Consider the following 24,122-nt stretch of genomic DNA (forward strand, 5'->3'; position numbering starts at 1 on the left):
ACCTGAATATAATTTATAAACTTATATTGTTATTTTTGAAGCTAGATGCAACCGTTTTTTATATAATTTCTAGAATAGCTTACATGGGATTAGGGTAATGAAAATCGCCCTAAAAAAATGGTGAATAAAAAAGCAAACTAAGTTAAAAAAAGCAATATTACAAGAATAAAATTGAATTATGAGGCGTCCATTAATCACGTGATCGATTTTTTAAGGATTTTATGATCCCCCTCCCTCTTGATGATACATGGTGATCAGTGGCGTCGGAACCGTGTGGGCTTGAGCCCACCCATGAATTTGAATTTTGATGGGGGGGCTCAGCCCACCCATGAATTTCAAAAAATTATATGGGCTAATATCTCTCTAAAAAAAAAAAAACGAGACCACTGGCTGTCTATCTAAAAAAAAAAAAAAAAACGAGCCCACCCATCAAAAATTTGGTTCCGACGCCACTGATGGTGATATTCAAAATTAACCCCCGCCTTCCCCCAAAACATAACGTGCATTTTTACTTAGGAACAAAATGATAATTTTTTTTATTTTTTTTTTAATTTTTGGATTATTTTTTTCAAAAAATTCAGGTATAAAATAAATAATCAAAATTAACCCCCGCCTTCCCTCAAAACAACACGTGCATTTTTAGTTACGAAAAAATAAATGTAAAATTTTCGATTTTTTTGATAATATTTGGATTTTTAATTTCCCGAAGGAGAAGTTTATGTTTTCATCAAAAAATCCGATCCGCTAATTTTATGTTTTCTCGACGTTTCAAGCCATTCTGAATCGAATGAGACCAAATTTGGAAAAAGCATGTGTGTGTGTGTGCGTGTATGTGAACAGATTTTTTACCAGCTCGAAAACGGCTGGACCGATTTCAAAAATTTAAAAGCCACTCGATGTATCTCGATGAGTACTATTGTTTGTCAGTGTCAGTGCGACGATCGGCCAAGCCGTTTCTTTATAAATCGCAGAAAAGTGAAAAAAATTTCGTCTACGTTTTAGCCCGCAATTCTGAATCGATTTTGAAAATTTAAAAACCGTTCGAATGATATTGGTTGGAAATCGTGCTGATTACTTTTTGGTAGAGATCGGCCGGGCCGTTTTCTTGTAATAAAGTGTCAAAAAATTTTTTTTGATGATTTTTATTATTATTTTTTTGACGATATATACCATAGTCTTCTAGAAGATCATACTAAAATATAACGGCCCTACGACAACTCGTTTAACTTTAAAAATTCGTCATAGTTTGCAAAAATTGGTTTCGTTTTTTTGTCATTTGTCAAAATTAGACTTTTCATCGACGTTTTCTCAAAAACGCCTGAACCGATTTCAGAAATTTAAAAGCCATTTGAATATCTCAATGAGGACTATCGTTTGTCAGTTTTGTGAGACGATCTGCCAAACCGTTTCTTTGTAATTTGAAAAAAAAGTGTTAAACTTTTCGTCCACATTTAACCTCAAACTACCGAACCGATTTTAAAAAATCAAAAACTGTTCGAAAGATATTAGTTGGGAATGATACTGATTAGTTTTAGTTGAAAATCTACCGAGCAGTTTTCTTGTAATTAACTGTTGAAAAAAAAATTGAAGCCGATTTTTATGGAACTTTTTTGGCGATATACATCATGGTCTTATAGAACTTACTGAATTATTACGGCCTTACGATAAGTAGTTTAATTTTAAAAATTCATCAAAGTTTGAGAAAATGAGTAGTTTTTTTGACGTTTGTTAAAAATAAAATTAGATGATCTACTTGCTTGGTCTTAATGAACATACTAAAACATTAACGTTCTACGGAAACTGGTTCAAATATAAAAATTGTTGATTTTTGAAAAGTTGCTTTTAGAAAATACTCCGATTTAACGTGTTCGTCCGTTTTCAATTATGTGTAATAAATCCACTCGGAACACTTCTAATCACTCCTCAATTAATTTACTGTTTATTGATCAAGTCGATTATTTACACATATCGGGAAGTTCATGTAACTTGTCTCAAGGCTAAATACCAATACCAACTAGTTAATTATATTTTATCCTCTATTACTATTACTATTTTTACCGTTTAGAAAAGAAACTGGCCAGTCTGCTCGGCGTGTGCTGTTGTTCCTGTTTGGTTTGTTGTGGACTATGACAATCCTGGCCCTGATTCGGCCCTGTCGAGGGCCTCGACCCCAACACAGGTGTCGCAGGGGCCGATCCGCGCCTGCATGCCTTCTCGTAGGAAGTATCTGAAAATTGAAAAAAAACTTGAATTATTTTCACACTCAAATTTGTTTTATGTTTTTTCAATATATTATACAAGAGCGATTTTTTATTCGTTATACCATTTGCCCAGTGGCGTCGGAAGCAAATTTTTGATGGGTGGGCTCGTTTATTTATTAGACATTTTAGACAGTATATTTTGAGATAGCTTAAGTCCGCCCAGCCCACACGGTTCCGACGCCACTGCATTTGGCAACACTAATTTAATATGTTTTACTTATGGTAACACCAACAACTTCAGTAATATTTAGGAAAGCGATTTTGTAATTCTAGTACTAATTTGTAATAAATACTTATATGAAAATTAAGAAAAAACAATTAGCATTTATAAATAATATAAGTTATATTTATTTTATTATTATTTATTGTTAATTATTTTAAATTTAATGTTTCAGCAGCTAAATAGATGATTTAATTATAATTATATAATATACCAACAAGTTGTGAAGCTCAGAGCGATTTTTATTATCATTTTAAAATTTATATTTATAAATCACTTTTGTAACATGTAAGATGATGTAATTTTTGTTTAATAATAATTTATAATATTTTTTATGAATTTTTAATATATAATATAATAATTGTTTGATAATAATTTATAATGTTTATAAACTTTTTTCATTGTATAAGAATTAAAACAAAAACAATTGATATTTATAAATAATATAAATAATATAATTTTTTCAATAAACTTTAACCCTTTCCACTCGGGCATTTCAAAACTTGTATGTTTTTTGTTGCCTGAGCGGCTGCATACAAGTGGAAAGGGTTAATAATGTAATATTTTCGTTTATTTTTTCTTATTTTTTAAATAATAAAAAATATTTCTTTCAAATTAGCATTAAAATTAACTAGTTAAATTTATTACGGATTAGTATTGTCTGATGTATTAGTGTTACCTGATTTAATAGTGTTACCTGATTTAATAGTGTTACCTGATTGTGGTAATAACAAATATTTTGTGCATATTAAAAAAATAACTTTTAAATTAATGAAAAATTACGAATATACCGTTTTTTCAATTAAATTATTTTTGAATTTCATAAATAAAAATATACAATAATAATCAGCCTATTTAAATATGAAAAAATATAACATCATAGTTTACATAAAAAATGTAATTCATATAAATTTCATAAAATGAAAAAAATATTCATTACAAATTTTTATTAAAATTACAAAATACTCTTAAATGTTACAAAAGTTCTTACCTTATGTAAAATTTGTTATGAATTAGTGTTGCCTGATAAATATGAAAAAATATTTCGTTATAGTTTATAAAAAAATGCAATTTATATAAATTGCACATAAAAAAAATATTTATTACAAATTTGTATGTTGTATGTATTTGTATGTTATTATAAGTTGTCAGTGTTGCCCTAAGTAAAATTTATCATGAATTAGTGTTGCCTGATGTGTAAGTGTTACCCGATTTAATAGTGTTACCTGATATTTTATAGTTGACAAACTTTCAATAACAAATATATTACAAATATTAAAAAATTAACCACTTTGAATATTTAGGATAAATAATATCCTCTTTATTGAACGCTTGCCCTGACTTGACTGAAAATTCATTTCTGTTAAATAGATATTTGCATTATAGTTTTTCTACACATGCACACACACACACTATTAATAAACACATCGATATATATATATATATATATATATATATATATATATATATACAAGTATATATAACGGTGCAATTCGTGTGGAAATATTATCGGAGCGTGAACTATTGTATTTTACGGACAAATAACTTGACTTTGTGTATATATATATATATATATATATATATATATATAACCATAAAATTACACGAATAAAGATAACCATCAAAACAATTTTAAAACAATTACAAAATCATAAATCTCAACACCATTTTTTGGTCGAGAACAAAGAGATCTTGTATGAGATAATAAATAAACGTGTTATGTCTATTAGCATTTTTATGGCGCAGTTTATAATTATAATTCGTTTAATATAATTAATTAATTATACAAAAAATTAGTGCACTTAAAAAAAACATTTTGCAATAAAACCGATGTTTATTTATAAATAGATTTATTTAAAAAGCAAGAACCATTATATATTGACAAAAGTATAATGTTTCATAGAGTTTTCATATTTTTAACTCAGATTCGTCGTTTTTTCTTTATAAATATAAAGGAGTTTTTTCTTCACAGTTTTTCGCATTTTTCCAAATAGTTGTTTTTTAGTAGTTTTTAATTTCAACAATTCTTTTAACTATCTTTTCACTTCCGTAAAATCTAAAACTCCTAATAATATTGTTCACAAAATAAATTGTAACGATTGTAACTGATGTTATATTGGCGAAAGTATATATTTACAAGAGAAATTAAATATATTTACAAGAGGGTAGATCAACATATCTGTAATTCTATAAAAGAACAATTAATTTAAAATATTATAAAAATATTTAAATTTAAATCATACTTTTATTACTAAGTTTGCCATTATTTTGCATAAAGAAAAAAGTGTGATCTTAATAAATATGCTGAATCTTTTTCTGTCATTTTAAATCCTATTCTTGTAAATAAATGTGATTCTGCACTTTTAGTACATAATTCTTACCACAATAATATTATTATTTTTATTATTATTTTGTACATTTTAATAACAATCTGTCACACTTAGGCCATTCAGTAATTGTTTTGACTTTATTATATGGATTTTTGATTGGATGGCAACTCAGTAGTTGCCCAATCTAATTATGACTAATTAACTAAACTCAAACATTTTTATTAACACAATATTATTAATTATTTTAAAAAAAATCTTCTAATTTCTTAAAAGTTGTGAACCTTTGTCATTTTCGTTTTATTTAAATACTTAAACTTTTATTAACTTTCATTTGTTTGCATCTTTATAAAAAGTTTTTGTTTGTTTTTCTTCTACCATTGATAATATTGAAATTCGACCCTGCATCTACTTTTGTGAACCCTTTTGTTTCTACAAGTTCGTTTTTCATACATAATTTGTCAATCACGTGACTAACTAAATATTTTTATTATTTGTCTTTTAGTTTACTGATTTGTTTTTTCATTAAACAATGTCTTTAAAATTGGAGTGTTTTTTCCTGGCTTTTATTGGATATATTTATTTATTATATCTTCTAGTATTCTTACAGTTTTTCTTAAACTTTTTCACATATATTTCAGAATTTGTCTAACATGCTGAATGGTGATACAAATACTGTGTCGAAACGTACATAATAATAATAAATAGTTAATTAACTATTGTTTTTTATTTCGACTTTACGGTTGCAAATAAGAGCAAAAGAAATATAAGCAATGGTTATTTTGATATCAAATATTAACGAAGAATTAAATTTAAATGATCGAATAGATTTATATATCCTATTACTTTTAAGAGTATAAACAAAATTTTTAGAAAATTCCATATATCTAATTTAATTTTCCTAAAATTGCTTTTGTCATACTCACATTCGCATAAAAGTTGCAAGAGCAAAAGAAAAATATAATTAAACTATTATAATTTAATTTTTAAAATAGTTTATTATATATATATATATATATATATATACATATATATGTGTGTGTGTGTGTGTGTTTACTGATTCTTTCAAGGATAAAAAGATCTGTGTTGCAAATGAGAAGACAACTATTCTTAATTGTATTAATTAAAACTATTCATTATGCTGGTATGATGCATGGATATAAATAAAAAATTGCATACATATGAATAAATATATGTACATTGACATAAAATTATAAAATAGCACATATTATATACACACACTATAAAATAACTCTAAATAGTATCATTTATTTATTAACTTTCCGTAGGGTAAAATATTGTAATCATCCAAAAATCTAAATTGAAAATTTTTGTTTATCTTCACGTTTCAGAGATCTCTGAACGTTTTGGCATACCTTAGACAAAATGGTAGTGTGTGTATGTGTGGATACAAATACTCGTCGACGATTTCGGGCGCACGGATCAACCTATTCGATTCCTATATGCTCGTATGAGCTGTTAGTAACAAACTGTCAAAAATGTATTTGCTGTGCATTTAGGCGCTTTACACATATAATCTAACCTCCAAAACGCACAATCGTCAAATAACAATTTTACCATAAGTGCAACTTTCTTATGTCACCTAGTTAACACATACTTGAAGTTATCCAAAGTTAATTTTCTCTATCCTTTTGGAGGTTAGATTTTATGTGTAGAACTATTTTCACATCAAACTCCTTGAGGAAGTTATACTAACATACTCTTATAAATAATAGAATATAAACTTTAAGTTGTTTAACGAGTCTGACTCGCCTGTTACGAATTTAATCAAAACTTATTAGTCATTTTATAATTCTAGGGATATGATATAAGAGAGAATATTCACAGAACAAATAAATAGGAATTAGATTAGAAAGTTGTTGTATGTTGTATATGATATGTTGTACCACTTGTTGTGAGATATTACATATATATATATATATATATATATATATATATATACACGTATATGGCTATTAAATTACCATTAGCATAATTTTTTTAACCATCGTATTCAAAGCATCTTAATAGGTCAAGTTTTTTCAAGAACTGTCGTTACTCATGATTATATATATACAGGGTATCCCAGAACTCAACGTGAAGACTGAACGAAATTAATCATAACTTACATGGAAAAAATAAAAACATAGAAATTCAAGAATTCTTCTAGAATTATGAGTTTTCAAGTGCAACCTAGAATTTTCGTCAAACTGTGATCAATTTTCCGACATTGTGATAATTTATTTCTGATTTTTTTTTCTGTTTCGGCTTGACGTTGAGATCTTGGACACCCTATGTGTAAAGAATATTTTTTTAACTTTCCGTAAGTTATAGTAATCGCAAAAAATCGAAAATGCAAATTTTTATATATCTTTACGTTTCAACGGAGCGTCCGATTTGGATAATTCAAAAAACATTTTATTTTTCTTGACAAAATGAAGAACTGACTAAATTTTTGGGAAGGCAGGTCTAGCGGTTTCGGAGATCTAGTAAAAAAAATTAAATAATGCCAATAATTGGCTGTCAAAAATGATGTCAAATATATGCACATCAAATTACCAGATATTTTATGGAGATTTTGATAATAAGTATAAATTTTGTTTACATTCCTATGGGTTCCGTACCAATGTTTATCCTTTACATATCAAAGGGTTTCGTAAAAGCAAAATTCAAAATTTTCAAAAAAAAGTTTTTTTTTCAAAAAATTCAAAATTCCCAGGAATCTATTTTTTTCAGTTTTCCAAAAAAATTAAAACTTTCTTAAAAAATTTAAAATTAGGTACCAAAATAATGCACCATATTGTAGTTGAAGAGATGCCATGCCCCTCTAGTTTTATATTTTATTTTACAAAATTTTATATATAATTATCTAAATAGAATTATTTTATTATTTGGCAATGCCTCCAAATTGTACAAATTGAACAAATACAAAACCAGACGACGAACGAACATCTGTGCCAACGATTCGAATTTTTTTGATAAGGATATTATGTAAATAATATACATACATGTTCTGATAAAATATCAGAAGTATAAACATTTATATATATATATATATATATATATATCTATATTAGATTATATTTGAATGTACTAATGAAATTATCAAGAATTTGGGAGTACCGAAATGAATGCGACTGATAATTCACAATGCAAATATGAGACCATATTGCATTAGATACTAAATAATATATATATATATATATATATATATATATATATATATATATATATCTATATATTTAATTTGTATATAATGCAATATAAACCACTTATTTTGTACGTTTCGACACTATATGCGTGTCATCATTCAGCACTAACAAAATCACATCAGAAAAAACGCAAAACATAATATTTAAGAAGCATTTTGTTTCGAAAAAACAAACCAATAAAAAGAACTCATATTTTCAAATTTTGAAATTTCAAATTCAAATTCAAATGAATCAGGTTTATATCATATATTTAAACTAGTTGAAAGTGGCACTTAGCCAATTTTCAATTGTTTATTTCAAAAATAAAGTTATCGCTATCAATTGAATCTAAACATTGCGATTTCCAATTAATACCTCTCAGACATATTTAAATTATCTGTAATTTTATTAATTATATTGCAGAGACACTATTAGTGCTTGTATGTCCTAAAATTGTAGCTTATTATTTTAAATTTTAATGAATTGAAAATGTTTGACTCATCATATCACCAATTTTGACTATAATATTTTTTCAAATTTTAATCATTTTTTATAATTAAACTACTTATCGTAGAGACGTAAAATTATAGTATGTTCTATAAGACCATGATAACTACTGTGAAAAAAAGTTTCATAAAAGTCGGCAAATAAAAAATTTTCAACAGTTAATTACTAGGTCGATCTTTACCTAAAACGAATCAGTATCAATCCTTTGGAATTTTTAAAATTGATTCAGAATTACGGATTAAAACGTGGCCATTTATCACTTTTCTGCGATTTACGAAGAAACGGCTCGACAGATCGTCGCGCAAAGCTAACAAACGATAGTCCTCCTCACCGAGATACATCGAACGGCTTTTGAATTTTTGAAATCGGTCCAGCTGTTTTTGAGAAAACATCGATGAAAAGTCAAAAATAGACACACGCATGCTTTTTTCCATATTCGGTCTCATTCGATTTAGAATGGCTTGAAACGTCGTAAAACATAAAATTAGCGAATCGGATTTTTTGATGAAAATATAAACTTCCCCTTCGAGAAGTTTATAAATTTTATCTAGAATTAAACCTAGGGGTAACTTTACGTGCTACAGTCTGTGGCGCCTCTATGAAGTGAGAAAACAATTAAAATTGAAGCAACGGCAAAGTTGTCGTGTTTGCAATCTATTTGACCAAACTTTGTTTCTGAGTTTTTTAAGATAAGAGACCAACCTTATCTAAGTCTAATTCTTGAACTGTCAATTAATTCCCCGGCACCTGTCACAGTACCCGGACGTCATACAAATCGGAACGAGTTTTCGAAAGTAAATTGAAATGTAAATCTTCTTCATTAGTAATTTATTCCGGCCGGTTTTTGAAACTAGTTTTTCTAGCTGTAGATAGATGGAAGCATCGCATCACACGGCTTATTATTTGATATTATTATTACTGCGATTTGAGTAACAGTACAGTCCATTAGCAAAAACGCCATCTATTTTATGGAAAATGGAACGAGGAAATGGTTTTGGAGAAAGTAGCTACTACAACAAACATTAAATAGTTTTTTCCTCCAATTTTAAAATAGATGTTTCTTTATTTGCATTTGTTCTATTAATTGTGTTTCCTATCTAATAACCTAGTATTTTTTTCTCAGGCAACCCAGCGGTCAACCATTCTTCTCTTTCACTCTAGTAATTGTATTATATATGAGATCTAAAGTGAAAAATATGATATCATACTGCTTGATATCGAACTGTTTGAAGTCGGGAGCAAACCTTGGTACCATTTATTCATATAATTAAAAACTTTCTCAGGGATCTCTTAAGAAAAATGTTACATTTGATTTTTGCACAAAGATAATATTTTTACATAAATGTAATGATACAAAATTTAAACTATCTTTAGTGGTGACACAAATCAAATGTCGAAACTTTGGAATATTAAAAATTATTTAGTATATTTAAAATAATAATTTTCGCATACATATTTCAACATTTGATAGATCAAGAAATTATACTTTTATCAAATTAATTAGGAGGTATCTTTTGTGTATTTTATGTTTATATAAACCTCATCTAGAATCAAACCTAGTGGTAAATTTACGTGCTACAGCTGGTGGCGCCCCTATGGAGTTGGAAAGGAATTAAATCCATAAATACACATTTTTCGGTATAAAACATTATTACTTTAATTTAAAAAATGGATTTTTTATGCACATGTAAAAATTCTAATGCTGCTGATGACAGAAACAAAGGGTCGAAACGTTGAAAAGTTTACAATAATATAGTATAGTTCAAATGCTATTCCAAAAATAATCAATCTTTCTAAAATTTCAATTTGGATCAGATGTGATATACAAAATTTAAAAATTCCTACCTTGAACAGAGTGCACTTAAAAGATTTTTTATATGAACCCTTCAGTAAAAATAATTAAAATGTTGTATTTGATAGTTGTTTAAAATATATATTTATAGATTTTGAGTAAAACAAAATTTAAACTTGAACGTGGTAAACATAGAACAAATGTGCTTTACTCTGTATGAGTGTTTTCAGCATATCACAGATGGTGCTAGTGTGTTTCAAATTCACCCTTTGTTTTAAAACAAAATCTCTCCAGATATAATACACGTACTTTAAATGTTCAAGTAACAATTTTATTTATTAAAACATATCTTTTTTAAATGAAAAAAATGTTTAATTTTTTCTCATCATATTTTTACAACATATTTGTGATTTTTGTTGACAATATATTTAATATGCGTATATTTTGTTCTCATTCGATTTAGTCGAATTAATCAAGTTTATCTGTTCTATATTATATATTTAAATAAATTTCATCTGGAATTGAACCTAATGGTAAATTTACGTGCTACGTTTGGTGGCGACTTCTGTGATATGCTGAAAGAATTAAAATTTATACTTTTTTATCTATGATGTGTATTTATAAAATGTGATTTCATCAATTAATATAATACATTTTAAAATCTCATATTTATCAAATTAACCTAAAATTACATGCTTTATTATTATTTTATTATAATAATAATGTGAATAGTGCCTGGCGCGCGCGACTTTCACTTAAATTGCGTTTTAACAACAATTTCTAATTTGTTTATACCATAAACAAATTTGTAATAACAATAAAATTACAAACATCATAGTTGAAGATGAGTTAATAAAAGTGTTTAATTAAAAAACGTGCTGTGAAAAAATAATAGTAATAATAAATTTATATATAGTAGCTGACCCGACATATTAAATACGAATATAAAAAAAATCGTCAGACATACTAAATACGAATATAAAATTTGATACTGATCGGTAAAGCCGTTTCGGAGGAGTACGGGAACAAATTTTGTGACACAAGAATTTTATATATAAATTATATTATTATGAATCGTGTAAAATTTTATGATCCAATCTTTTGTTAACGCTATTAAAGGAATTGATAAAAATAAAATAATTTTCTGCGAAAAAAATCTCCTAAATACAATACAGAACAAATGTGCTTTACCCTGTTTTAGTGCTTTCCGCACTCGACAGAGGGTCTACTGTTCCAAAATTCATTGATTTTTTGAAGAACTTAATCTCTGATACACGTAATCGTGAAAAACTCATTAATATACGCAGATTAAAAGTTTAATTTTTTTATTATATATTTTTGTGAAAACATATTTGTGATTTAGTTTAGAAATTATATTTTATACGCTTATATTTTGTTATAATTCCATTTATTCAAATTAATCAGGCTCATCTTTCTGTATTATATATTTATATAAATCTTATCTAGAATCAAACCCCGAGGGTGAATTTACGTGCTGCAACCGGTGGCACACTCTATGGACTGGGCAAACAATTAAAATTGAGATAATGACAAAACGGCCGTGTTTGTACTGTTTTTATCTATAAATACAAATTCTTCGGGATAAAATATTCATAAAAATAATTGAAAAATATGAAGTTTTCATTTGAATATTATCCAATCATGTTTTTAAAAATTTTTACTTTCTAAATTATAATTTTGATTATTAGTTTAGTTAGTTGGTGTTAGTGTGTATGTGTGTCGTAAAGACTTTGTATTTTTTGGCATTCGTCCATATTTCGTGTGTTGACATCCTAGAACAAAGTTATAAATAACGTTTCTAAATGCCAAAATACGAAAATCCTTGTGCAACTAACTAAAATTTTACACCTGGTCTCTTTATGTAAATTTCGATATAAACTAGTGGTGTGTAAATATATGTACCTCAAATATAACAAATAATTTTCAACTTGAGTAAAAATATTTTACCATATAATTTTAGGCATTAAATACACGTTCTCTCTACCTGCCCTGGAAAATCTATTTAATTGCAAACGAATCATTTTAATTACAATTTATTTCTAGAACAACTGCCTAAGATTTTTATATATAGAAATTAATTATATATTAAGCAAAATATATAATTATTTTTTAGTAAATACATAACTCTAATGTCGCGTGTTTTTTTAGTTTAATTATGCAGTTTGCAATAATTTTTATTTATTTTTGCAATCAAATTTAGACACGATTTTCTATTGTTTTTTTTTTGTAAGAACAAAAAGAGAGTAACATGAATTATCTGGTTAATTAAATATGTGAGAATTTTTTATCATTCAGGTTCTCATATATATATATATATATATATATATATATATATATATATTATATATATATATATATATATATATATATATATATATATATATTAGGATACAAAATTTTAACTTGATTACCACTGAATGATGGCTAAGATGCTAGCCGAAACGTATGGATTTTAAATAAATAAATTTATAAAAAAAAAAAAAAAACTCATACTATTTTTATTGATGTTACGCCCGAATATTAAACTCAAATTAAACATATATATCAACATCAAATTCAAGAATATTCAAAAATATATATATATATATATACATAACATATAGTATGGAAAAAAATAAAATCTTAAATAACAAACAAGATAATTTTCTGTAGTGTGCGAATAGCGAATTCAAACGTGATTTTTCTCAAATTTTTGTATTAGAGCATATAAAACTAATTATAAGGTAAGGTAATTATAATTACTAGGTAATTATAATTACCTAGTAAATTATAATTACCTAGTAAATTATAATTACTAGGTAATTATAATTACTAGGTAATTATAATTACCTAGTAAATTCTATCTAGTTTCTCTTAACAAAAAATAAAAAGAGTGAAAACAAACCTCTCGTAATATTTAATAAAATTCAAAAAAATGTCTAACTGCAATTTTGATTACTAGATAATTCCGATTTCAAACGCGTTTTATTCAAAATTTTGTTTTAGAGCTTATAAAACTAATTATAAGGAAACGTAGTAAATTCTATCTAGTTTCTTTTAACAAAAAAAATTAAAAAGATTGCCCCAAAACAAACTTTTAGTGTTACTTAATAAAAAGTAAAAAAATGCCTAACTCTCCAATTTTGATTACTAGATAATTCCAATTTTAAACACGTTTTATTCAAAATTTTGTATTAGATTATATAAAACTTATTATAAGGAAACCTAGTAAATTTTATCTAGTTTCTCTTAAAATAAATTAAAAAGAGTGCCCGGAACAAACTTTTCGTGTTATTTAATAAAATGTAAAAAAACATGCCTATCTCTTCATATATCGAATAATTATAGACCAAATTATTAACAATTATATTTCTCACCAAAGAGAAATTTATATGGATTTTTCGAATTATTATTATTATTATTTATAAATACAAGATTTAGTTATTGTATTAAGTAGTACATAAAGATTTATTATTAAATAAGTAATAAAAATGTAAAACGTTGCGAAAATTTCACTTTCTAAATATCAATGCAAAGGTGCTAATGTAGACATCTCACAATTGCATCTATATATATATATATATATATATATATATATATATATATATATATATATATATATATATATATAGTTATTTGTGCGTAGAAAGTAGGAAATATAGAGCAGATCTATTAAATGGCAATTTCATCTCAGAAAGTGCAATTTATCACATATTGAAAAAAATTAAATTAAAAAATAAACTATATGGAAAATAGGAAGTGAGAGGCACTAAACATATAAACGTAACATATAAATATAAATATTATTCAATTTCATATATTATTCTAATAATTTTTGGTTTTATGGGCTGTTTCATTACTTAAGGGTTACAAGTAAGTTTATTTAGAAAAATTGTATCAGAGTATAAACTTTAGTTCATATAAGATTTTTGTTAATATTATTTAGTTTATGCTAAGCTAAAAAAATCAGAATGCCCAAAGCAAAATTTTTGAGGCCATGTACCACTAGTTTATTCCATAAATTCATTTATTTTGCTTAACAAGATATCTAGAAGCATATAACATGTAATATTATCTGCGTACAAGTTATTTTAGAATGTTTTTGCCAGTTTGCGCAATTTTAGCTCAGCAAACAATCTACAAATGGTCATATAACCATATTGTAAATGATATATCTAATATAATGCAAAACCACAAATGATATGATGTACATACATATTTTTATAATAATATATTATTACACGTATGACATTTTATGTTTCTGGTCACAAAAGAGCTAAAATTGGAAATGACAACATATATAATTTAAACTAGTGGTGTATGGCATCGTGCCTTAAGGCAAAATGCTGAAACTTTTCGCACTTTCCGTAAGAATAAAGAAAATATTTTTTAACTTCCCGAAGGGCAAGTTATAGTAATCGCAAAAAAATCGAAAATGAAAATTTTTATAGATCTTTACGTTTCAGAGGTTTCTGAATGTTCGGATACAAATTTTCGTCAACAATTTCGGGAACACCGATCAACTGATTTGAATGATACAAAAAACAATCGATTCGTATTGATAAGGAGACGTGCTGAGTAGTTTTTGGCAAAGGCAGGTCTAGCCGTTTCGGAAATACGGTGCAAAAAGTGCCGAAAACGGTAACTCAGTTTTTAAGAGAACGGAGCGTCCGATTTGAATAATTCAAAAAACATTTTATTTGTATTGACTAAATGAAGAACTGTTCAAATTTTTGGAAAGGCAGGTACAACGACTTTGGAGATATGGAAAAAAAAGTAAAAAAATGAGCCATTTGGCGGTCAAAAATGTTCATTAGAAATATGCACATCAAATTATCAGATATTTTATAGAGATTTTAACAATAAGTATAAATTTTGTTTACTTTCCTATGGATTCCGTATCAATGTTTACGCGATGGACGGCGACGCAGCGCTTACGCGCTTTGTCATTTCGTCATTTCGTCTTTATGCAGTTAAAGCAGTACGATTGCTTTAAAAAAAAGTTCAGAATTTCCAAAATATTTCAAAATAAATGATTTAAGATAGAATTATTTAATATGGTTCGAAATACTATTAAAAGTTTCAAATCATTGATCAACTTTTATTGATTATTTTTAATTACTCGAATTTTGAATTGCGGTACGGGAAGTTCCAGCAATTTGCCTTAAGGCACGATGCCCTATTTGCCTTAAGACAAAATTCCACTTACAGCTAGTTTTTTGAGAATTTTGATTTTTTAATTTCCCGCATACCTCAGAAAAAAATGGATATGTGTGTGTTTGTATGTGTATGTATGTATGCATACAATTTTTAGTCCACTACAACTAGTTCTATTAGATTTTCACCAAACCTTTTTTTGAACTTGCTAACTTGCTGTATGATGACACATATATAGAGTCAAAAAGTACGGAAAAAAATAGTTTCGACTATTATATTATATATATATATATATATATATATACATGTATATATACATATAATTTGGTCTTTAAAAAGATGCTGCGTTCCAAACAGATGAATCCCAAGAGTACGGTATGTACAATCGAAACCTTTAAAACAGGTTTCTGGTATATATATATATATATATATATATATATATATATATTGTATATATAACCCATGAATCACTGTTGAAACAGTCATCGTACCTTTTTTCTACTTCGTTTTTTTAGACACTAATTCACTATTGTTTTTTTCGTCTTAGGCCATCAAATAGCTATATCATTATAATCTCATCATAACAATTTTTGTACTATGATACATATTATACTATCAACGTCATTAAATTTATTTATTAAAAATATTGCTATTTTATTAATATGTAAATATAATAAGTGATTTATATTAATTTTATTCAATTCAATCAAGTTCATCTTTTCTATATTATTTATTTATATTAATCTTATCTAGAATAGAACCTAGCGGTTGATTTACGTGCTAGAGATAGTGGCGCCCTCGGAAAACAATTAAAATTGAGGTAATGGCAAAGCATTCTTGAAAGATACCTTTCAATTATATTTTTTAATTAAATTACATTACTGTTTCTAACTGTTCTGAATAGAATTAGAATAGATACTTACTGTACTTTTTTAACAAAATGATTTCTACAATAAATTTTTAACAATAGCAATTACGAAATGGAATCAAACTTTATATTCAATTTTAAAAAAGGCTTCTGGTGGTTTGTTGAAAACAGCATGAGGTTATATGTAGATAGTTATTATAATAATTTTAAGTTATATACACGTATATACAAAAAATATAGATACATATAAAATAAGATCATATACATAAAGTACAGTTTTCAGGTATTCATTGAATTAATAAATAAAACTAAAGTGTGGTAATTTGGGAATGAACTTTCGAAGATATTTTAAAGCAACATGGTATTAAGACATTTTTCACATTATTTCATATAACTTGAAATTTTCGTTCTGGCTACTCGGATTTTTTTAGCTTTACATAAACTAGATAAAATTAGCTAATATTCTACAATAAAAAATACACCGATACTAAATTTTCAAATAAACTTAGTTGCAAAATGCATTTATACATTCTAACAATTTGTCGCATATGGATTCGGAACTTTTTTTGCATTTCTTGACTTGCCTTCAGGCAAATTGCTGCAACTTTTCATACCAAAAACTAAAATTTTCTAAAAACTTTCTAAAAACTACAATTTTTTAAAAAAAATCGATTTTTGAGAATTTTAAAATTTCTGAAATAATTTGACAATTTTTTTGAAAAGTTGAATTTTTTATATTTCGATTTTTTTCGAGAATTTTCAATTTTCTTGAACATTTTTGAAAATTTTGAAATCTTCACATATTGAGAATACTGATATTTATATATTTTTAAAAACTCACGTTTCAACAAAAATTTGTTTGTAAATTTTGAAATTTCTTGAGTTTTCATACCCCTTCATATCGATTGGTTCGAAATAAAAAAATATGCATTTGATTTTCGATCGCCAAGTGGCATTTTTTGCAACTATTTTTCTGGATCTGCCTTTGCCAAAAACTTATCAGCACATCTACCTATCAATAGGAATCGAATGTTTTTTGAATAATTCAAATCGGTTGATCCGTGCTCCCGAAAAGGGCAAAATATTGTATCCACAGACATCATTTTTTCTGAGGTATGCCAAACTGTTCAGAAACCTCTAAAACGTAAATATATGCAAAAATTTTCAATTTCGATTTTTGACGATTACAATAACCCTACGGGAAGTTAAAAAAATAGGTTCACCGAAAATACTAAATTTTTATTAAAAATTAAATAGTACATTCAGTCCTAGACTTAGCATTGAATCATGAAAAGACAAGTCGTCTGTCATATTAGATTTTTTCTACTTGTGAATGTGTGAATGTGTTTCAAGGTTGGAAACTTGATGGAAAGACATTCCTTTCGATTTATGCCACTGGAATATATATATATATATATATATATATATATATATATATATATATATATATAATTGGTTTTTAGCACGCATTTGAAAGTGTCCCAAGAGTTCTAACTCGACTCTATTTAATGTCAAGAAACAAAAGTAAAACCGCATTTGCAGTGAAAATGAAAATTCTAGGTTTCTAGAACAAAGAATACGAATTAATTTAATGGCAAGTATTAAATTTAAAAAAAAACAACATTTTTAATACAGTCATATGTAAAAAATGTATAAATAGATCGCAAACACACCAGTTTCGTCATTACTTCAATTTTAATTGTTTTCCCACTCCATAGGGGCGCCACTAATTGTAGCACGTAAATTTACCCTTAGGTTTAATTCTAGATAATATTTATGTAAATACATAATATAGAAAAGATACTCATGATTAAGTTAAATAAATGAAATAAAAACAAAATATACACATATAAAATATATATTCAACTAAACCAAATATGCTTTTACGATATAATAAAAAAAACTAGTGGTGAATGGCATCGTGCCTCAAGTAACATCGTCAAATATTGTAACATTGTCGAATATTTATAAGAATTATATAAACTGAATTGCAAAGTTGAAAATTATTGTTTATAGTATATATATATAAGTGAGCTGTAGAATTTTAGCCAGAATTTAAATTAAAATCTGAATTATTTTCGATATATAAATAAAAAATTAAAAAAAAAATTTCTGGAACAAATTTTTTTTCTCCAAAATCAATTATTTTGTTAAAACAATCAGAAACTTTCAAATTGGACGCTTAGTTCTATCAAAAACTGCAATTTTTTGCACATTTAGCTCTGTATCTTCGAAATGGCTGGGCCTGCCTTTGCCAAAAACTAATCACCTCTTCCCCAATCATTACAAATTTAATATTTTTTAGATCATTCAAATCGGATACTCCGTACTCTCAAAAACTCGATTTGTATTTTCTGCACTCTTTGCTCCGCATCTCCGAAACTACAGGACCTGCCTTTGCCAAAACTAATCAGCACATCTCCCTATCAATAGAGATCGAATGTTTTTTGAACCATTCAAATCGGTTGATCCTTGCGCCCAAAAACGTGTACGAAAAAATGTATCCGTACATATATACACACACACGCATCCATTTTTTCTGAGGTATGAAAAAATGTTCAGAAACCTTTGAAACATGAAGAAATGCAAAAATTTTCTTTTCCAATTTTTGAACGATTACAATAACTTACCCTACGGTAAGTTAATTAAACGTTTAAAGTAAGTGATTTTAAATAAGTGAATCAGTTTTTTTTAAAAAAGCATTGAGCACAGTAGACCCTCTGTTGAGTGCAGAAAACATTAAAACAGGATGATGCACATTTGTTCTGTGTTTACTCCTTATGGTCATATGATACCATTGACCAGAAAAACATAAAAATTGTAAAAACTTAGATGAAAACAATCTGCAGTGTCCTCAATCTAAATAATTATTTAAAAAAAAACATATTGAATAATTATTTAACAGCATAATATTTCTATTCAAAACAGTGTCATCTTTGAATACGATTAGCATAAAAATTAACAACAATAATAATATTTAACCTACTGCAAAATGTATATTTATTTGGTGTGGGTGCTTTGACATAATTTACAAGACAAATATAGACCAACATGGTTAACACTTGAAGACATCTTTTGTTCTTGTGAAGGCGTTGAAATTACATTATTTGAATATCTTTGTAATTTGTTAATGAATGAAAAAATTATGATGTATAATTAATTGATGAGAGACTTTTTTTATTCGTTGTTCAAAGCTCTAGATAACTTAGGAAAGTAGAAGTTGATTTTAATAAATCTTGAGGAAAAATATCGTCAACGGGAGATAAATACAGAACAAAAATGCTTTACCCTGTTTTAGTGTTTTCCGCTCTCAACAGAGGGTATAATGTGCTCAACTTGTTCTCTCACTATAACGCGAGTAATTTTTTTAGTTTCGTCAAAACATATTTGTGGTTTAGTTGAAATTATATTTTATATCTAATTTCATTTATTTATTTATTTTTGAAGTAAAACTTCTTTAGGCGCGACTAGGATGTGAATCCGTACAAATGCCACGGAAGTGCGTTACGGCAGATAAGATAAGAGTCGAGTGCCAATGATTCGTCATTCGCTCTCCATGATATCATTTCTATACGTGTCGATTGTGATCAGTCGTCGTATCGTGTGAATAGAGATCTGTCGTTGTATGCGTACCGGCATCAACGTTGTATGCGTACCGATATCAACAAGAACATCGGCATAGATAGATAATCATTTTAAAGTTGCATCGTAGTACAAATATTGATTTAATGAAGAATGCCTGAATCAGAAGAATATTTTACCCTGTTCCTTGAAAATAATAAAACAAATTAAACATTTGTGCCGTGTACTAAACGTGACTTTATTGATTAGAAATTATTTCTACATTATTCGTAGTTTCTATAAATCTCTGACGTTATTAAAATGGAACATATTTTTTAGGCAAAACAAATATTACAGCTGTTAAAAGAATGAAATTATATCGCCAGCGAAAAAGTAAAAAAATACAAGAAGTCAATGAATGTATGTTAATTTTAATTACATGAAGTTCTTCAAACTCAATTATTATATGAGTAAAGTTGCGAAAACAATATTTGTTTAGGCGTTGTTTTACATAATCCACTGTGTGAACGAATATTTTAAAATTTATCAATCAGCAATTACTTCATTTTTCTAATGAAGTTTCATTTCTAAATGCTAATTACAATGACAAACCGATCATGTCATATTTGAAGTATGACTTTAATTATATCACTGTGTTTGAATATTATACATATTTTTAATGCTATTATAAATATATAATTTATAATTTATTATTATATAAATGTGTATAATGGTTGACACTAATAAATGTGTGCATCACGAGTGTTACCATATTACTAATAAACAATTATTCAAAATTGTTATATGATGTATTTATTTTTACTTGAACGCCATCTTGTACAGTAGCAAATAAGTTTTACTTCAATCGCATGTGAACCTTACGCGCACTCTTTTTTCTATATTATATATTTATATAAATCTTATCTAGAACTAAACCTAATGGTAGATTTACGTGCTACAGTCGTCGCGCCTCTATGGTGAGCGGAATAAATTAAAATTGAAGTAAAGGCAAAGACTAGTACTTGTATACAGGGTATCCCAGAACTCAACGTCAAGACAAAACAAGATGTCAGAATTATTTGTAACCATCGTGAGAGAAATCAGAAAAAAATCAATCATATGTAGTTTGTACCAACTTTTTCTTATATTATTATACCTAATGCCGAAGTTACGAAACCCTCAAAGGTATGCTTAAAGGTGGGCTAGAAGTATGGACAAGTGTGAATTCATTCATTTATTATTATTCACATATGAATATGAATAATAATAATTTAAAAACAGACATACTGTACGAGCCCACAATTGGAATTCTCGGCTGAGGCGAAAACTATGCTGCGATTTGCATACGAAACTATAATATGAATGATGATGGATAATAATAATGGGAATAGAGATAACCCTTTTATAAAGAAGTATAAATAAGCTTTGTTTTTTAATTTTAATCCTTTTCCCACTCCACAGAGGCGCCACCAACTGTAGCACGCAAATTTACCCCTGGAAATAATTTTATAGATAAATACATAATACAAAAAAGATAAATATGATTAATTTGAATAAATAGAATCAAAACAAAATATACGCGTATAAAATTTAAATAAATATTAGATATTGAATTATTTAAACAAAAAACAATATTCAACAAAAAATGCTATTTTTTTTTGTTTACAATTTTAGTACTAAAAAGTTAAGTTTTGTTACAATTTTATTAAATTAACAAATTTTATTAAATACTAGATAAAATAAGTATAAATATATTCGTCTTTAGGCCATTACTTCAACTTTAATTCTTTTCCCACTCCATAGGGGGCGCCACCAACTGTAGCACGTAAATTTACCTCAGGGTTTGATTTGTTCTGTGCGTTATATGGGAACCGCGTTGTAAGAAATTCAGTACAAAAATTGATACACTTAGTACAAATTGCATCACTTATATAATATATATAATGTGGATACCAATTTTTCCAAACTTCCACGATTAAAAATCGTATTTCGTGGCGACTACAATAAAATAAAGTCTTCATTTCGTCAATAGCCTCCTTTTGATAACAATATGACTATTTTAATTTATATTAAATTTTAATTTATATTAATTTTTTTTAAATATCTCCGAAACCCTTAGACCCGACTTCTCAAAGCCATATCAAATTGTACATTTCATAATTATAAGTAAAATGTTTTTGAATCATGCTAATCGGATGCTCCGTTCTTTCAAAATCTGAATTTACATCTTGCATCGTACCTCCGAAACGGCTGGACCTGCCTTAGCCAAAAACTAATCAGCACGTCTCTCTATCAATGGAAATCGAATGGTTTTTGAATCATTCTAATCGGTTCATCCGTGCTCCCGAAATCGTCAAAAAACGATTGTATCCGCACATACATATCAATATACATACATACATTTTTTAACTTCCCGTAGGGTAGTTATAGTAATGGGCCAAAATTCGAAAATGAAAATTTTTGCATTTCTCGACGTTTTGAAGGTTTCTGAACATTTTACTGGCATGCCTCAGAAACCAAATGGATGTGTATGTGTGTGTTTTGTGTGTCCGCATTTTTTCGTCCACGTTTTCGGGCGCACGGATCAACCGATTTCAATGTTTCAAAAAACATTTGATACCTATTGATAGGGAGACGTGCTGAGTTGGCAAAGGCAGGTCCAGTTGATTAGGAGATACGTAGCAGAGAGTGCAGAAAATACAAATCGAGTTTTTGAGAGAACGGAGTATCGGATTTGAATGATCTAAAAAACATTAAATTTGTAATAATTGACAGAAGAGGTGATTAGTTTTTGGCAAAGGCAGGTCCCGCCATTTCGAAGATACAGAGCTAAATGTGCAAAAAATGGCAGTTTTTGAGAGAACTAAGCGTCCGATTTGAATGATCTAAAAAACTTTCTGCTTGTATTGACAAAACAATTGCTTTTGAGGATAAAAAATTATTACATCTTTTTATATTTTCCATATAAGTATTTTTGTAAATTTGGATTAAAAAGTCAAAAAAAATTACCCAGGCCAAGCACAGTCTAAGCGCCACTCTGGTACAAATGTTTACTCAAGTGCGTTGAGACTGTTTATGCACTGGAGCACTTTTCCAATTTTGTGAAAACTATTGAAAAATGTGAAAATGCCGCCAGGCTAAGCACAGTATAAGTGAAAATGACGCACAAAACTATTTGCAAATGCGTTTAGACTGTGCACTTTTTCAATTTTGTATAAATTAGGCAAATATTTTTTTTTGAAATTGAATTCGAAATGAAATGACGATTGTTAATGTTCTGGAGACAAAATTGATATATGATTTAAATTTGATTTGCTCGGATATAACAAGATAGCAAACAGTACAGTATTTGTAATAATATATTTGAAAACGTTTATAATTTCTCGGATATTCCATTGCAGTACGGGAAGTTCCAGCAATTTGCCTTAAGGCACGATGCCATACACCACTAGTTTCATGTAAATTTTAAAGACCGCGTAATTTATTCCATTTATTTAATTACTAAACATTTTTGCTTTGAAATTTCTTCATGCTATATTTTGCATTGGACTTCCAACTTTGAAAAATTAGCTTAAGAATGCATTTTGCATATACTGAATTCCAGCCAGTTGAATAATTTACTATTGTTAAATATGAATTATGACTAAATTTATTTATTTTTTTAAATACAATAAAAAAAATATTTTACCAGAATGTGCTTCATCCTCCTCATCATCCTCAGTGCTCGTGGTCCCCAAATTGGCCCCATTATCAACCCATCCATCAGGCGTCAAAACACCGTTAACAGCCTTCGCCAACACTTTACCAGCACCATTGCTCAAAGCTTCTTTCAACAAATCCGAATTCAAAGATATAACCTCACTTTTCACTACCGAACTGTCTCGCTTTACAAAAACTGGGTCCTGCACACTTTTTTAGCCAAAGCTTTGAGGAAGGAGTTACTTCTGGTCAATTTTGCACTGTGGGCTCTCCTAACAAAACTGAGGCCTAATTTGCTAGAAGCGATTTGGAGTTTCTGGTGTTAAATGCTGTTGGGCTGTGTGGGTTTTGCATTTTTGTTTTTCTGTAAGGGTTATGGGGGTGTTTGGTCTTTGCTGATGCTCAAACGCATTTTGATAGGGTTGGATTTCTTACAGAAACCACTGCGTGGTTTGATTGAGATTTGAGGACACCTGGTATTGTTTTGCGTTTTGGCGTAGCTTCTACACTTGACATTGATGGTGTTTTGCGTAAAAGTA

The 24,122-nt window shown here is 27.7% G+C and overlaps 1 protein-coding gene across 5 annotated transcripts in view; it reads right to left on the reverse strand.

The window, feature by feature from the left end:
* LOC113363921 (probable Ras GTPase-activating protein) overlaps positions 1–24,122 on the reverse strand; it is a 201,414-nt gene that overhangs the window by 35,607 nt on the left and 141,685 nt on the right. For all 5 annotated transcript variants that reach the window (XM_026606403.1, XM_026606402.1, XM_026606404.1 and 2 more), the window contains one exon: positions 2,059–2,227. In XM_026606403.1, coding sequence (XP_026462188.1) covers positions 2,059–2,227 — 169 coding nt within the window. The remainder of the gene's footprint in view (positions 1–2,058; positions 2,228–24,122) is intronic.

Source organism: Ctenocephalides felis, unplaced genomic scaffold (genome assembly GCF_003426905.1).
Source record: "Ctenocephalides felis isolate EL2017-DRISC unplaced genomic scaffold, ASM342690v1 CF-g0.4_SCAFFOLD_00845, whole genome shotgun sequence".
NCBI lineage: Eukaryota > Metazoa > Arthropoda > Insecta > Siphonaptera > Pulicidae > Ctenocephalides > Ctenocephalides felis.